This window comes from Anabrus simplex, chromosome 1 (genome assembly GCF_040414725.1).
Source record: "Anabrus simplex isolate iqAnaSimp1 chromosome 1, ASM4041472v1, whole genome shotgun sequence".
In the NCBI taxonomy this organism is placed as follows: domain Eukaryota; kingdom Metazoa; phylum Arthropoda; class Insecta; order Orthoptera; family Tettigoniidae; genus Anabrus; species Anabrus simplex.
In genome coordinates, this window is record NC_090265.1 from 1422925676 (window position 1) to 1422944567 (window position 18892).

Consider the following 18892-nt stretch of genomic DNA (forward strand, 5'->3'; position numbering starts at 1 on the left):
CACAGCTTTTATGTACATAACATTAACCTTAATCACAAAGATCATTCCAAGGGTTCATACACATTTTATTTGCTCCTAGTTTGTATCCATAGTTTCTATGATAATTGTTCTTATATTATTTTGTATCATGTTACTTCCAGTTTGTAAACTTCATTTCTAAGATTAGGAATACTATTCTAGTCTGTACACTGTTAAAGAAGTGAGATTTAGTGTAAGAGAGGATCACGAGTTTTGCCACTATGAATGAAGGTAAGCAAACAACAACAACAACAACAACAACAACAACAACAACAACAACAACAACAATAATAATAATAATAATAATAATAATAATAATAATAATAATAATAATAATAATGAAGACTGACCAGTGCGGTAATCCTCATTGTGTGGTCTATCTACACTGGAAGAAAATGCTGTATCAAAAATTTCAGCCAAGGAGGTAGGGCTTCCAACAACTCCCTGGCCTGTGTAGGATTTTGCCTGAGCAGATTCCCATGGACGATGCTTTGAAGAAGGAGCAGGAGCAGTTACTCTATCACCCATGTCTGCAATGTATGTTGACAGCTGCAACAAAAGAAAAAGTAACAATAGTTGAAAAGTGTGAAGAAAAATACTGCCTCAGGAACCTCTCCTAACAATGAATACATTTTGCAAAACATATGGAGAAAAAGTCAGAAGTTCCAATAACATTTTTAACAATGTTTTGTGAGAAAGGTTTTCCTGAGCTCTGCCACTTCCGCTTAATTGAGATTGGCATTGCATGTGGATTAAGTATAGTTTTATGGATGGATGTCCTTCCTGACACCACCTCTATGATTGTACAATATTCAATTACTAGTATCACCTAACAGTTTCCGGTCAAGGCTTTTAATTATGTATACCAGGGAGCTAAGTATTTTTTCAAAAGGCAAAATCTCATCATAATGTCATTTGTATTGAGAGTTCCATAATTCATGAGAAGTGATAAAGAGAACTGAAACATAACACAATTCCAGTCATTCTAAGCAACATTAGTAAGCTACAAGGACCAGTGGAGAGAGGAAAAATGCCATAAAAATTGTTTTTTTTCTCAAACTATAATTTTATTCTAAATGATTCTTAACTGTAATCTTAAATCATTTAAGAAAAGACTGGGTAAAATATTGGTGGAGAATCTGCCACTTGGGGAAAAGCCCCAAATGCAGATCAATGACAAATGACCGACTGATCATACTGATAAAACATCTGAATTCCTACACTTGTTTTACAACATGCTCTGTAGAAGCATTTCACAGAATTCTACTAGTCATTCTTTGATTGCATGCATTAAGTGGTTACATCTATGGAGGAAGAGGACGAGGAGGAGGAGGAGGAGGAGAAGGAGGAGGAGCAAATAAAAAAACAAAAATCTGTTTCACTGCAAACTACAGCAAGGTCATCTGGATAAACTACAGTAGGTACGTGGATATTTTCAGCTGGACAAACTAGTATTGACAGTAGAGCACAGAAGCAAGGATGTTATAAATAATAGCTCTAATGAAGATAAGATTGTTGGTTTAAGGGACACAAAAACAAGGTCATCAGCCAGAGATGTATAAAAGGATAGAAGTAAAGATATACACATCAGATTACCAGTAGAGGAGATAATCAGGTCAGCAAGTTGCAACAAATAACTGCACATTATTCCTGACAGTAAGGCCCAGTCAAAGTATGTTTTTGCAACATTTTGTTCATATCCTACATTAAAGAGAAAAGCAGTACAGAGCCTTAACCTCCTTAGAAGAACAGTTACATGTTCTTTGACAGAGGTGGATTTTTAATATGCAAGATGAAGTAAAGGTTCCAATTGCTATGATGAATGATAAAGATTATGCTGCTCATGCTGAAAGGAGTCACAAGTTTAGCAAAGTGATGATAGATTAACACGTACAAGTTTAGAAAACAGGTGCCTGCATGTACCAGTAAGGCTGTTTGATAAGAGGTTCATAGTAAGAGAGAAAGAAGATATGAAATTGTGACAGAGAAAACAGCTGATCAATTAAGATATAGACTGAAATTAAGCAATGTGCCAAATGTTACATGTGCTGGTTGAAAGGCAGTAGATATGGGTTATGAAGAAATGAACTAAAGAGATCAAAAACACTGAAAAACTTCATGTTCCTTAACATGCCGAGGACATCATAAAAGCAGAATCAATTAGAAAAGGACCTTCATAATTGCCACCTACACTTTCAAACAATAAGACACTAATACCAAAGAAAATAGAATGCTAGGTAGATTTACTTTTTCTTTTTTTCTTTTCAAATCTGCTTAACTTCACACCAGCACAAATAGGAATACAGTGATGACGGGATAGGAAAGGGCTACGAGCTGGAATGAAGTGACCATGGCCTCAACTGAAGTACATTTGCCTGATGTGAAAATGGGAAACCACATAAAACCTTTCTCAGAGCTGCCGACAATGGGGTTCATCAAATCCACTCTCTCCTGAATGCAAGCTGACAGGTATGTGACCCAAACCACCCAGCCACTTGCTCGGTTGTGCCAGGTAGTAAATGCGAAGTAAGAAGCAGACAGATAAAGTACTTCTACAAAATATTCCCAAAAAACCATAATATAGAGACTTGTCTCATAGTGAGTTAACAGATCAATATATCCATACATCACATGGTTTCAGATGGATGGTAGACCTAAATTTATTTTATTTTTATTTTTTTGCTTCAGAAAGATACCTTGCAAACTTAAAAGGTCTAAAGTAATTGCAATTACGAAACCAGGAAAGGATGGAGCTGCTATGGAGTACTACTGTCCAATAATCTTACTCAGCACTGTGTAAAATCCTATGGAGAGAACGATTCTACATTGGATTCATGACTCGACTGCCTCATTCCATCTGAACGGGCTGGTTTTTAGACATCTATGATGACTGTTGTTTAAAGGGACCTAACATCTACATCATCGGCCCCTAATGGTACAAGGTGGAATGACATGTAATAATAATTACAATTTTAAAAACTATCCACTGACTAGAAAACTTTTTTTTGAGCTGGTTTACATCGCACTGACACATATAGGTCTTATGGTGGCGATGGAACATGAAAGTGCTAGAAGTGGGAAGAAAACAGCCGTGGCCTTAATTAAGATACAGCCCCAGAGTTTGCCTGGTGTGAAAATGGGAAACCACAGAAAACCATCTTTAGGGTTACTGACAGTGGGGTTCGAACCCACTATCTCCCAAATACTGGATACTGGCCGCACCTAAGGGGGGTCATAATACACTAGTCATGCCATGTTTAGTTACCACTTCACAAAAGTATGACTATTTCCTACATTTTTTCAAGAACGACATTGAAAATGAATATGGTGATACCGTATATAATATCCTAACCTATTGTTTGATATAGTACAAATCAACATTTAATGTAAAGTAGCCACATTATTAATTAATAAATTTTGATAAACTTATTAACCATATGATATGACAAAAAACAGGATAATTCTTTAAATATGAGTTTAATGGTTTTCTTTCTTTTGAATTGAAACTGACAGAATATTAGAGAGGATGGATGGACTACGATAAAATCTCAGAGTGCATTCATTAATTTGGCAGATTTTTAAAAAATATACACATAATTTTTACATTTTTATGACCTGTTTATATCATTATATTAAGCCTAAATTTTGTCTCAGTTCCATTATTTTAGTTCATCCTCTATATAATTCCTATTTGAACAACTGTGCAAAGTTCCATTTAGATCAGACAAATGGTTCTTGTGATATTACGTTTCTTGTTTGAAAGAAGTTTTCAGGAAATTGCATGTTAAGTTGTCAGAGACAGTTCTACTCACAGTTCACCTTAGAAGGCTCCACTGGCATATCTTATACCCTATGTCTGGATGTTCTTGGATTGTTCTTCCAGTCTGAGTCTTCGCCCAGTCCTTCTAGCTTCCAAAGTTGAGTTTTTTTAACTTTTTTTTTTCCAGCTGAATCAACACGTACGTTGTCAAACTTGCTCAAAGTTTCCATATATAGGACCAACTGGCAGGAACTTTGAGATTTGATATGCAGAATATCTTAATGCAATCAAATACAATAGGTTTTCTGCAAGTGGTCAGCACATTCAGGATTATAAACACAAATTCAACGGAATAGATCAGGACTTAATATTAGATATGTTGAGCAAAGGCCCCTTATTAGATATCACAGAATCTTGCTATATACATCTAGATCAATATTGCAACTCGAATCTGAACCTGAGTGACATTTCCGAAAAGCCCAGAATTTTATTTGATGCTCTTATTTCAATTCTCAACAGTGCTAAACTTCCCAAAAATAGTTTGTTCTTTCAGATTATACATAACACGTTATCGCGTTATCCTTTCTCACCACGCCTGCCTGACTCTGCCCCTTCTATTACCCTTCTTCTCCTCCCTCCTGACCCACCCCTTTCTCTCCCTTAATAATGTTCTATGCTTCCAGTAAGCTCTAGCACCTAGTTCCTTGCCACTCTCTCCACACACAACAGGCCGTTTGAGGTGAGTCCCTTACTTAAGTTTTTAATTTCTTGCCCTTTTTCCATTATTTCACTTCAACTCTTAACTTTCTTTTTCATACTTCAGGCTCCGCATTGGATCGCGAACTTTCTGGCTATATAACTCCTCTGTCAGTGCCTGTGCAAGATCCACTTGTTTAAGTACCTCGTATCTTACAGTTTCATCTTATGATCTGACATTACAAGCCACTATCAAACTTACATACTTTATCTTATCATCAATGTTTATGCGGAGGAACTACATTCTACATCAGTTTTTAGATGTCAATGTTCAATTTTTGCCCAGTGATTAATAAAGCCATGCTGAAGACTTTTTAACCATTACAAAGTGATCAAGATTTTTAAATATTTGTTGATATTCTCACTTTCATTTTATAATTTGACCAACAAGTTCATAAATTGTAAATATTGTAAGAATGACTTTTAGCACAGTCACTTTTTATTTCATCCAATTAATGTTATTTATTATTAAGGGTCCATACTATGTATTATAATACTTGTATATCTTTGTTCATATGACCTATCTGGCTGATGATGGTGTCCAAAAACATCAAAACCGGTTCTAAATAAAAGTGTTGTGATTGTATTAACAACACACTTTTTATTGAAGAAAGGTGGATCAATTACACTTTCCTCTGTTGCATGCTATAGGGAAGTAAGTCGACAAAAGTCTACTTCCGCAGCAAAAGAGTTAAAATACAAAAACTAATTAAAACAGAGTCAATCAAGTAAAATATAGTTAAAAATAAAATAAAAATTAAAAACTGATAGAAAACTCACTTTTATACAAGATATAACAGGCCACTATCCCTTATAAAACAGATGACGCGGTCTGTTGACTGCTCGAGGTAGTACTCGAAGTTTTAAGACTAAGGCGCAGATCGGCCGGGTCCACACACAAGTGCACCAGATAAGATGACCACTGCAAGTACACATCAGGGGCCTTCAGTAAGTAAGAGTGCGTTGCTATACCGTGACCGATCTGAATACAACATAGTACCACTGCTTCTCTCCGAGAAACCCAAAGGGAAGTCTTCTATACTTTTGTCATTTCTTCTATCGTTCTCAACTTAGTTTGAACAGGGGTGGCCTGCCACTCCATCTCTCAATGGAACATAACCAGGTACCTCAGCTGAAAATGAATATCACTGGCTGAAACTTTGCAAGGGAACGGGGCCAATGTGACAGCTTCCTTAAAGTCCTATCAGCTAACTCCTTTCCGCTACACCCATGTGGCTTGGGAGCCACAAAAATATGATTCTGATGCTTGCACTCCAACACCCGACCAGCAGGTCCTAGATGCGCTGCACCAGACGGTGCCACGGAAAACGTGCATCAATAGCGCAACGAGGTCAAAGAATCAGTACACAGCAGGAAGTGCCGGTGTTCACTGGACAGCGTGTACCTCAGAGCTTTAGAGATAGCATACAGCTCTGCTGTGTACATACTACAGGTTTCCAGTAGAGGAAAAAGAAACCTCTTATCAATGACAACAAATGCACAGCCTACCTTCGCATCTGCCCTTGAACCATCCATGTATATAACTACTGAATTTGGATACTGGCCAACAACGGGCAGGACGAGCCTCCAAACGAACATTGCATATACCCTCCAGGGAAATACATTGCAATCGGCTTCTCAGGTAAGAGACCTAGGTGTTATAATAGACTGTAAACTAACCTTCTCTGCTCATAGTCAGCCTATAAAATCCCGTGCTATGCGTACCCAGGGCATTCTTTACAGGTTCACTGAAATTAATGATATTAATACCTTAAAATTATACTTTGTCTCGTATGTTCTCTCCATTACTGATTTTTGTTCCGCTATTTGGTCCTCATCTGCTATCACAAACTTATCTCAACTAAATAGTATTTTTAACTTTTTCACTTTCAGTGTTAAGACTCGCAATCCTGTTTTTAACAATAAAACTAAATCTGACATTATGAACTACCTGGGTATACTTGATCTGAAAAGCCGTTTACAGTTCTCCGATTTATGATACCTTCACAAAATAATCAATGGTTACACCAAATGTAATACTCTTCCGGCGTACTTCCCTATACACGTTCCTCCCCGCCCTACACGCATCCGGCGCACTCATCATATGTCTCGTCCGCGCCTAACCTTACAACAATGCTCTATCTTCCACCGTCTCCCTACTCCTGGTAAATCACTACCCGATATCAACATATTCACACCTGATATAGATGTTGATTCCCAATTGATGGCCAAGCAGGCATCAATTTTTTGGTAATGGGACAGGGTGTCTCATAGTGCAGTGGCACTGCCGGTGGCTCCAGTGGCCTACGCAGTGGCCTCCACGGTGTGCACTAGCCATGCGTCTCGGTAGGTGTGCTAGATACCAACTGATGAGCCCAATCTAGCACACGGGGGGCGAAACGCTGGCAACCAGGAATGAGATAGCTGGAAAATTTATAATGTCCAATAACAGACCATTTATATTGGTATTATAAATTTACTCATTCGGGACAAATATTTCAGATTCCCTATGGGAATCAACATCTATACCATGTGATGGCCAAGCAGGCATCAAATTTTTGGTAATGGGACGGGGTCTCTCATAGTGCACTGGCAGTAGCCTACGCAGTGGCCTCCACGGTGTGCACTAGTCATGCATCTTGGTAGGTGTGCTAGGTACCAAATGATGAGCCCAACCTAGCACACGGGGGCGAGACGCTGGCAACCAGAAATGAGTTAGCTGGAAAATTTATAATGTCCAATAACGGACCATTCATTTTGGTATTATATTCACACCTTTCACATCCTTCAAACTAAAAATTAAAAGATTCTATTGAAATCCTCTCCAGGTTTCCATTTTCTTCCATCCCTTCAACCCTCGACCTTTCTTCTTCCTAATTTCTGTAACCGACACTTGCCAGTTATTGTTATTGTTGTTACACTGACACTGTTAAAATTGTTAATTTATTGTTGTTACTTAATATTATTGTTTATACCTTTGTTATCTTTTATACTTATTTAAAATTATTATTGTTAGTGTAAAATGGCCCTCCATAGGCTGTATCTAATAAATAAATAAATAAATAAATAAATAAATAAATAAATGAATAAATAAATAAATAAATAAATAAATAAATAAATGGAAGGGTCCGTGCTCACCTTTGGGCCAATGTGCAGATCCAGGATTATTACAGGTCGCCGTATTAACCATGGAAGTACCTTATCAATCAATCAATCAATCAATCAATCAATAAATACTGATCTGCATTTAGAGCAGTCATCCAGGTGGCAGATTCCCTATCTGTTGTTTTCCTAGCCTTTTCCTAAATGATTTCAAAGAAATTATCATATTGTTATCTGTAGTTATTGTTAACAGTGTTCTAGGTTAAGAATGGTTAAGTGTAAGAAAGGGGGTACGGTACATCCCTAAATTTTCCAGAATAAATCACACCTATTATTATTATTAATAATTGTTTCCTACAAATTTCATTTACTAATGTTACTCAAAGACAATGTAGTTTAACAACTAGGCTTCCTAGATCGCAGCTTACTGAGAAATTTGAATCCAAATCATTGGTTAAAAATGGAGACCTCATATGTAACAAGATTTTACAGAATACCTAAAAAAAAAAAAAAAACCTACATGTTAATGACAAATTGGGAATTAAATATGATAATCACACTGTATTACAAAAGATTAATTTTGTTCTTTTGATATTTTCATTTGCACATACAAGGTACAGTATCTGTGGACAAGTTGAAGATGAGACATCCCCTTCCTGAGCAACGAAATGTAGGAAAGTTAATGCAGTGAGTTTACAGTTGCAAACTATCTTACAGCATTTTGTAAGAAAGAATTGTACACTATAAATTGAGGATAGTTATGTCCACCTTTTCAATACAAAAACAATGTGAGGTCATTAGCACATCACATATTTATTACCTTTCAAACACTGGGACCGGTTTCGGCATTATTTGTATGCCATCAGCCATAGGAAACTTAGTGACAAGGCCTAAGTACAATATTAACATAACTTACAACATATATATATATTATATATATATATATAAATGAACATATTCTTACAATGACTATTAAAATTTTTTGGTGTACACCATAAAACTTAACTTTAAATAGAAGGAATTGTGTTTCTACACAAAATTATACTTGACTTGGCTGCAAGGGTGTGACAGCAGAGTGAACTTGCAATACACTAAGAAAACATTGGAGGTAATAAATGATTAAAGTACCACGAATAAGCTAGTAGGCTTATACAAGAACAGCGAATAAGGTGGAAAAGCAGTGGTTTTTTAGATATTCTTACAAAGATAAAATCTCACTAAATGCATTAGATGAAGCTGTGTGTAAGTAATGACTCTGTTAGTGGAACCATGGATGTGGTAGAGGTTCTTTAAGAGATTAAATAACACATCAGTGGATTCGTGTATAGAAGAGGAAACCATACAAGATAATGGTTAAACTAACTAATTAATGATTTCATGCTAAGAAGTGTAGTAGCAGAAGCTATGGTTCTAGTTGCAAACAGATAATTATGCTGGCAGTAAGTTTAGGCTACTGATAGTGTTCCAGATTGATTGCTGAAGGGAAAAATAAACACTTCATTATTATATGTAGATCAGTAAGTTATTAAATGTGTATATTATACATATGGTATATTAAGTATATAATAGGAATGGCAAAACAATACACTGGAATGACATAGTTTCTATCACCTGCCTTTTGTCAGGAAAAGGAAATGCTGTCCACAGGGATACTAAAGAAGATACACATTGAATTCTTTTATAGATCACAGCCAATGTAAATGACAACAGACATCACGTTTCAGGTACGTATCACATGAAACAAGTACACAAACATGGTTATATTCCCACCACTAACCTACTACATGCTCGCCTAGTTGATCATCTAACAAGACAAGGAACTGAATGTACACCGACTGACAGAGCAAATGCAACACCAAGAAGGAGTGGTTCGAAAGGGATGAAAGTTGGGGAAAAAACAGAGACGGCACGGACGAATAATTGATGTTTATTTCAAACCGATATGCAGGTTACACAATGCGCACGGCATCGACTCAGTAGGATGTAGGACCACCGCGAAGGGCGATGCACGCAGAAACACATCGAGGTACAGAGTCAATAAGAGTGCGGATGGTATCCTGAGGGATGGTTCTCCATTCTCTGTCAACCATTTGCCACAGTTGGTCGTCCGTACGAGGCTGGGGCAGAGTTTGCAAACGGCGTCCAATGAGATCCCACACGTGTTCGATTGGTGAGAGATCCGGAGAGTACGCTGGCCACGGAAGCATCTGTACAGCTCGTAGAGCCTGTTGGGAGATGCGAGCAGTGTGTGGGCGGGCATTATCCTGCTGAAACAGAGCATTGGGCAGCCCCTGAAGGTACGGGAGTGCCACCGGCCGCAGCACATGCTGCACGTAGCGGTGGGCATTTAACGTGCCTTGAATACGCACTAGAGGTGACGTGGAATCATATGCAATACCGCCCCAAACCATGATGCCGCGTTGTCTAGCGGTAGGGCGCTCCACAGTTACTGCCGGATTTGACCTTTCTCCACGCCGACGCCACACTCGTCTGCGGTGACTATCACTGACAGAACAGAAGCGTGACTCATCGGAGAACACGACGTTCCGCCATTCCCTCATCCAAGTCGCTCTAGCCCGGCACCATGCCAGGCGTGCACGTCTATGCTGTGGAGTCAATGGTAGTCTTCTGAGCGGACGCCGGGAGTGCAGGCCTCCTTCAACCAATCGACGGGAAATTGTTCTGGTCGATATTGGAACAGCCAGGGTGTCTTGCACATGCTGAAGAATGGCGGTTGACGTGGCGTGCGGGGCTGCCACCGCTTGGCGGCGGATGCGCAGATCCTCGCGTGCTGACGTCACTCGGGCTGCGCCTGGACTCCTCGCACGTGCCACATGTCCCTGCGCCAACCATCTTCGCCACAGGCGCTGCACCGTGGACACATCCCTATGGGTATCGGCTGCAATTTGACGAAGCGACCAACCTGCCCTTCTCAGCCCGATCACCATACCCTTCGTAAAGTCGTCTGTCTGTCTGCTGGAAATGCCTCCGTTGATGGCGGCCTGGCATTCTTAGCTATACACGTGTCCTGTGGCACACGACAACACGTTCTACAATGGCTGTCGGCTGAGAAATCACGGTACGAAGTGGGCCATTCGCCAACGCCGTGTCCCATTTTTCGTTCGCTACGTGCGCAGCACAGCGGCGCATTTCACATCATGAGCATACCTCAGTGACGTCAGTCTACCCTGCAATTGGCATAAAGTTCTGACCACTCCTTCTTGGTGTTGCATTTGCTCTGTCAGTCAGTGTACATCAAACGATCTGCAAATGCTATCCAAGCGTATACTAACTGGTTGCGTTGCTTGTGGATAAGCAGCGTACAGCTGACGGTTTACATTGTTAAATACGCAGGGATAGCTTGGGCGAAGTAGCATCTGTCGCAAATTAGCAGCATACAACAATATTTGTTGGCGCCTTAGGTTTAAAGGCAACATACGAGATTCAGCTAGCAGGCTAGCACATGGGCTAGTACGGAATGCTCCCGTTGCCAACCTAACTCCGCTGTGGTGGATGTTATTCAGTTTCACAAGGACGCATTGCTTTGCTGATCCATACGCTCCACTGCTGTACTCTAACCTGGATAAAATATGTGCCCTATAAAATCGTAGGAACACTGTGCGGTCTGCCCTCCCACCCCCAAGTAGTGCTGCTAAGAAACTTCAAAATATTCATTTAGTGCATTTGACTTTTACCTGATGCACGTGTGGCTCCCACAATAATTTACTATTGAAAAAGAGTCCATGAAATAGGTGTCAACTACAGGAAGAGCGATCCCATCCACTCCCCCTAAATAAAGCTCATGATGGGGGTGAAGAGTGCGCTTATGGCAGGGGTGAACCGCAGAGGTCTTTGCAGTTGAAAACCGAAAGCCATGTTCTAATGTCCATTGTTCCACTCACCTAATAGCTTGCTGTAATTGTCGCACTGTGACTGCCATACTTTAAGAGATACAGTATAATGCAGAGCAAAATCCTCTCCCCCCTCTCTCTCTACATATATATATAGTGATGGTATTAGTGTCTAATAAGAACTTGTGTCTTAGTGCACAGTTTTTTACAGGTTACCAAGCTGGCCACAGTAGGCTGCCTACGACAGAGTCTATGAACACGACATCAAGGTTTATAATTTCCATGTTCCGTATTGATGACAATATAATTGTTGTAGACAAATTATTTAATATATCTTCCAGACAGTGATTTTTATTGAAGTATACCAACCGATCACATGAATTTTCAAATGTTGCGTTACATCCTCAACACAGTGACTTATTTTAGTGGATATTGAATATTGGCTCAGAACTATTTTCAAGTATTATGCTATTTATTTTTGTTATATGTACTGCCAATTAATTTTTTAAGTGTTTTGAGATCTTATGGCCAATGATGGCCTAATAACAAAAGGCCGAAACTAGTATCAAGATTAAAATAAATTGAAGTACTAATTTTATATTGTATTGATTAGGGCCTGGTTTCTCCAACTCTGTGTTAAATTTTACTTAGCAAATGTTAACTAACAACTATTATTAATTTAACACTCCAGTTAAAAGTGCCTTGTTTCACAAACATATTTCCAACATTTGTTACGAATAAAGACAAATTAACACATTTCCGTGAGATTTCTGAACGCGTTTGGCAGTGAGCACCATTTGTTTCTTTACATACAGCACTCCTAGCGGTATGTTGGAATAGTATTTTGTCACACATGGCTGACATCATTATAGGTTATGGTTAGCAGAGAATGTTAAGACGTAAACATGTGTAGTAAGAGGCAACAAAAGCATGATTATGATGAATGCGGGGCAAATGTTGTTATAAATTTTAATTAGAAAGTACGCGAATGTGCTTGAAAAATGAAAGAATGGACTACTATATCACAACATTCAATATTATTCTTATATGAGTGCAAACTAAGGCTCCCACATCACCGGGTAAATGTGATAATTGATATGTTTTTAATGATATTCGGGCATTCTTTTACTGCCGGGAAAAATAATGTAATGCCTTGTTAATGCTGCAATAGCAGAAGGAATTCTTTGCAGAACTCTACATACTCTAGTCCTGCACTCGTGAACATAGTTGCCTACAAGTACACGAAAAGTGTCTCAAGCATAATATCTAACAGACCCTGTGGTCAACCGATTTCAACGAGCTTCAATGTAGGTACCTGTGGGGGGGACACTCAACAGTAACTTGTGTACCGGTTTAGGTCAATACATTTTCATTTTCGAAAAAAAATGGGGTCGACACAGGATCTGCTTCGGACAAAGTGGAGGGGATAGAACACTTAAAAGGTGGACAAATTTTACTTAAACATGTCCGCAACCTAATAATTTCTGAACAGTTGATGAAACCCTGATTCCAATGCAATGCATATATACCTGTTAGTTATTTCACAGTCAAAATTAGCGGTAGCCTAGTGGCTACTGTACATGTCTGCGAACCTCGTTCACGTGAGATCGAGTCTCGTCGTAGCTATAATTCTTTTACAAAATAAATTAATATTTGAGGGAACATGAAGATAAAAATCGGAACAAAATATTACGCAATTTGCAGTACACTTTATTTTCTACCTGTAATTAACATACCGGTAGGCCTAAACGTTTTCACAGTTACTGCTGGATCTCTCTCTCTCTGTATATTCGAGGTAGAAAATAAAGTTCACTGCAGTATGCCTAATATATTTATTTGCATTTTTATTTTCACATTCCCTCAAATATTAATTTCATAGGTTTAAAAATATACATCTACGGTGGGACTCAAACCCACATCGTTGCGGTTCGTAGACAAATACGGTGACCACTCGGCCACTGCTCCACTTCAGTGTATTGCAACTCTTCAAGTATGAATGCATTTCATTGGAACCTGTGGATTCATCAATTTTTCGGAAATTATTAGGTTGTGGACCTCACATGTTCAAGTAAAATGTGTTCGCCTTTTAGTGTTCTGTCACCTCCACTTGGTCCAAAGTGGATCCTGCCTCATGACATTTGTCCTCAATTTTTTCGAGAACGAAAGCGTATTGACCTAAACCCTTAGGGCCGCTTCACACTAGGCGACAGGAATCGGCGACACAGTAGCTCAGGTGAATTCTGTGTTGCCGTGCGGTAGTCGGCCACGCTACTCAGCCGCCTTCCCCGGCCTAGTGACAGTTTTCATTAATGAGTTCTCAGGCAGACGAGTGTCTCTTGCTGCTCTTATTATTGTCGGAAAGAAAGAAGGAAAGCTTCGTAGGTTTCATTCACACCCTATGTTGAAAGATCGTTTGGAAAAAGTATTTTCCTATAAACTATCCAATGATTTATGTGACGATGGTACCAAGTATTTTTGTTACCGGTACTTTGTTTTTCTCTGTAGACTACTAAGAAGACAGTACTGTAGAGTGATTACTCATTGGTACACACAGTCGCATGTTGAAAATTATAGGTTGATTCCATTCAATCCTGATTTTTCAAGTAAAATCAAGAACGCTCGCAATATGATGCCTTAAATATCGTTCCATCCACAAATTAATTTAAAAAATGCCCGCCTGTCCTTGTATTGACAAAATCTCCATTATCTTCTTATTCTGCCGGGCGTTTTCCTAATCAGTTGAAGTTGGTACCTTATGTGGATCTGACCCAATTTTACGGAGCGATGTATTCACTATTGTGTGTATCTGTGATGACTGGTAGTGTGGTCAGTTGTGTGTACAGACGAACAAAAGCACCCAGTCCCCGAGGCAGTGGTATTAACCATACAAGATTAAAATCCCTGACCGTGCAAACATCCACGCGGTTCGGGAGACAGCGAGCTCGAACTCCACTGTCAGCAGTCCTGAAGATGGGTTTCCGTGGTTTCCCACTTTGAAACCAGACAGATGCTGGGGCTGTACTTTAATTAGCGACTAGGTCCCCTCCTGTCCGCTCTTATCCTCTTATCCCTTTCCTACACCCTCATTGCCATAAGACGTATCTGTTCGGTACTACCTAAAGCAAATTGTAAAAAATAAAAAAAATTTAAAAAAATTTAAAAAAAAACTCGTCTGGACCGAAGGACGCTGTGCTGAGCATACAGCCAAATGAGTCGGAGAGCAAAATCTTAATTATATTGAATATTTAACCCTTGCCTAGTCGCGTGAATATTATTACGTTAGTGGTCGCGCACCGAGGTAAACTCCGGGGTTAAAAATGCGCGTCATTTTCGTCCTTTGAGATGTTGTTTTGGCATGTTCGTTTGCAGTATTCTTCGGTATAATTAAAATAAATCTTTTTACGTATTTGTAGGTTATTTTTACAGAGTTTATTTGATCTAAAAGCAGAATACTGTAGACCATAAGTATGTCAAATGATCTTATGATATTAAATTCGTGAGATTCGCCATTACCTACGACGATCACATCATATGAAATAAAAAATTTTAAAAATAAGTTTAGGAGAACAAAACAAAAAGGTCATCGACCTCCAAAATAAAAAATTATGCACTAAAATATAAGGTAGTTTACTTAATCGCACACGGAGGAAACGTCCAGGTGATGTCACTCGTCAAAACAATGATCCCACACTCGCACACACGATGCACGATCGCGCCGAAATGCTGACAGGACAAGTCCAAATGAACAAGGAGAAAGGTATAGGATGGGGAGACCCACAGTTCAACTGGGAAGTTCAGTATCGTGGAAAATGTAATTGGCCCAGAGGAAATCTCCGTGAGTAACTAATTAAGGGTTTATAAAAATGATGTCGCTTATATTTGTAATTCTTAAATTACAAAGTTCTTTTATTTTTTGGGATGTTCTTTCTTTAAAGTCGCAGAAAAACTATCATTACTTCATAGTATGCATTTCTCTTCTCAACGTCATTACAATAGCGTACTCGTCACAGTATAAGTTCCAGGTGGACGCTGCTCAATTCGTATAATTACTGAATGTAATATATTTATTTAGTACATTTTATAATATTCTGAAACGGAATACGTAACGAGAAGGAACTTGAAATGCACGATGGCACTCGATGTTCTGAATGGAACGCAAAGAGGACGAGTAGCTGGGCTCACAGTTTCCTAGTGTGAAGACGCCAATGCAAAACAATGGTTCACCAGCTGTCGCCAGCCCGGGTTGCGAAATCTGCCTCGGAGACTGGTAGCAGGAGTGAGCTACTGCAAGGTCGGTCGCCGGGCTTCTTTCTGTAGCTCCACTACTAAGTAGCCCAGTGTGAAGGGCTCCATTTAAAACAATGTTTCACAAGCACGGGCGTCTGGTCGCCGATTCCAGTCGCCTAGTGTGAAGCGGCCCTTATACACCAGTTACAATTGAGTGTCCCCCAACATGCTCATTAATTAGCTCGTTGAAATCGATTGGACGCAGGGTTTGATCTCCCCTTATAAAAACTATTAGCTACTGCTGCATTGGAGACACTGATAAGTTTCAATCTGTTGGAAACTCCAACCTATTTACAATTTCTTCTAGCACCTTGTTCATTATGCCCCCCTGCCAAGTGAGATATTGCAAGGCTTGACATGCAGTGGCCCGTTCCCAGCTTATAGAATACCAGTTTCTAGTCTGTGTCTGCATCTCCTATTTTAAAATGTGTGTTCTTCATATTTGTGCTGTTTTATGGGTTCCCTAGGGGTGCCCATAATGAATTAAAAGTGGCACTCACGATTCCTGCAGTCTTCTAGACCGTAATCACATACGTCATTACATTACCCCGGTTTAGGAAGAGGGACTGATGTATTTCAAATTTGTAGTAGACGTGGCGGGTTGAATAAGACTAGATCGCAAGAGGTGGGTGGATCACCCAGTAGAAAAGCAGGCTCAATGCAAACAGGGAGTAGTTGAGTTCAGTTTTATTACCATCTTATCGAGTGATATGTGTTGAATAGTTCAGCGTGTGAAGCAGTCACAAGTTGATTGTGATAGTTACATGTCTTGTCTGGAGTCGAGCTAAGTGTACAGTCTTCATGCATTGTAATAGCCAACGTTCATGAGACAATCTGACAACACAGAACTGCTAAGTGACTGTGGTGCACGCGAAGTGAAGTGAACTGAAAGTTGAAACCTGTCAGTCTAGATTACGAAGGATTGCATATTCCAGGTGAAGACCGTCATATGAAGACCTATCGTGATGACAAGAGACTTTTGTAAACAGGCAGTAGTTGTAGTGGAGTGCTCTCATTCATTGCCTAATAAAACTGTGTATAGTGCTTTGACACCGGTGCCAGAGATGGCACGGAAGGCACGGTGCTACGATTTAAAATGAACCAGTGCCTGTGGCACTGCTATAAAAATAAATCTGCAAAACATTTACAAGAATATAAAGGTTTGTGATGTGAATATTGACCTTAAAGGGCAACTCCTTATTTATACAGTTAGTAAGGGCAAGAACACACATCAATCAAGTCCGCTCTTCCACGAGTACATCGAACAGTGTGGTGGTCACTGGTGGCTGGCACTGCTACTGAACAAAGCACTATTGAGAGTGGCCACGAGACTGCCTCATGCCTCGACTGTGCACGCCACGGCTGTTGTCCAGTGCCAACAGCGCGGCACGTACAGGCCAGTGCTTTTCAGATTCGTGCCGGTGTCAGTGGCAGTGCGCCAGGATAGATCACTTTCATAGTACCTACTGGTCACCCTGTCCTACCAAGTGCTGCTGGACTGTGTAGAGCTATGCTTCATTCTCTTTCGTCATATTATCGATTGTCTTGAATTCCATGTCAGTGGCAGATAGACTAAAATCTAGCCCTTTGTGGAGCTATTTCACTCCAAATGACAAAAACCAGTATATAGCAGTGTGTGATATTTGTAAATCTTGTATTTCATTCAAATCAACGATAACATGTTTAAAACAGCATATGCTTCATCGCAACCCAACTGTGGTTTTGCCTCGAGGTGGAGAAGTGAATCAGGCACTGGAAAGCAGAAACAAGAGTGATGAACAAAGGGAAGTTGAGTGTAGAAATAGTGCTTCGAGTTCTAATCGGTCTCTTGATCTAGCTGCCTCTCCTGTAACATCACCGGCTACTCCATTTTCAGAGGTACCTACTTCAAAGGCTAACAACCAGATGATGGTAACTGCCTTCGTCAGAAGAAAACTGCTACTCAAAAGAAGAAAATAGATCTTCTTCTTCTTCTTCTTAAGACGTCATCTCCAAACGGGGGTTGACGGTCCACAAGGCCACCTCTGATCTTGATATTACAGCACGAAAGACCTCCTCCGATGTTCGGACATCCTTCAACCACGAGATTCTTCCCCTTCCAACAGACCTTTTCCCATGAATTTTTGCTTCAATAATTAATTGTAGTAACTGGTAATCATCACCTCTCATAATATGTCTCAAGTATCTTGTTTTTCATTGTTTTATAACAAGCAATAGTTCTCTTTGCTTTTCCATCCGGCGAAGGACCTCAATATTTGAAACTTTCAGTATCCATGGTATACATAGAATATGTCTGTACAAATACATTTCAAATGCCTCAATTCGTTTCTCAGTATTTGGGTCCAAGGTCCAACTTTCACACCCATAAAGGAGAAAAGAGAATAATGTAACAGCGGATCATTCTGATTCTCAGTGATAAGCTGAGGTCTGATCGTATGAAGATTTTTTTCAAATCAATGAATTGTTTCCGGGCTTGTTCTATTCTAGATTCAACATCTTTCTCAGAGTCACATTGACTGCCCAAAATAATGCCTAAATATTTGAAGGAGGATAATTGCTCAACTGTTTTTCCATTTATTGTGAGGGTTATTGGGTTTTTCCTTTTAGAGAATACCACAACCTTGGTTTAGGAAGTGTTAATAAATAGGCCTTATTCCTCACTGCATTGAACTAGGTGGTTTACCATGCGTTGAAGGGCAGGTAGCTCATCTGCTATAACAACTGTGTCATCCACATATCTGATTATGTTAATAACTTTTCCCTTTATTGTGATCCCTCCACAATCAACCGCCAATACTTCCTTGAAGATTAACTCAGAATAAATATTGAACAGAAGAGAAGATAATACACAACTTTGACGTACACCTTTTCTGATTGCAGTTGTTGCTGAAGTTCCTTGATCAGTTTTGACATCTGCTGTCTGATTACAGTATAGATTACTGATTATATGTAGATCATTGTGATCAATACCGAGTTGTTGAAGAATCGTGATTAACTTTTCATGTTTGACACAGTCAAATGCCTTTTTGTAATCTATAAAACAAGCATAAACATCCACATTCATATCCATGTACGGCTGTGTTAATACATTTAAAGAGAAAAATGCTTCACGCGTGCC

The 18892-nt window shown here is 39.5% G+C and overlaps 1 protein-coding gene across 6 annotated transcripts in view; it reads right to left on the reverse strand.

The window, feature by feature from the left end:
• The window catches only part of LOC136858385 (E3 ubiquitin-protein ligase Arkadia), a 321712-nt gene that overhangs the window by 238861 nt on the left and 63959 nt on the right, over positions 1 to 18892 (reverse strand). For 5 of the 6 annotated variants that reach the window (XM_067137889.2, XM_067137892.2, XM_067137888.2 and 2 more), the window contains one exon: positions 369 to 567. In XM_067137889.2, coding sequence (XP_066993990.2) covers positions 369 to 546 — 178 coding nt within the window. In that variant the 5' untranslated portion in view covers positions 547 to 567. Of the gene's footprint in view, positions 1 to 368; positions 568 to 7672; positions 7699 to 18892 lie in introns of those variants that run through there. The other variant, XM_068225543.1, reaches the window with a different exon arrangement.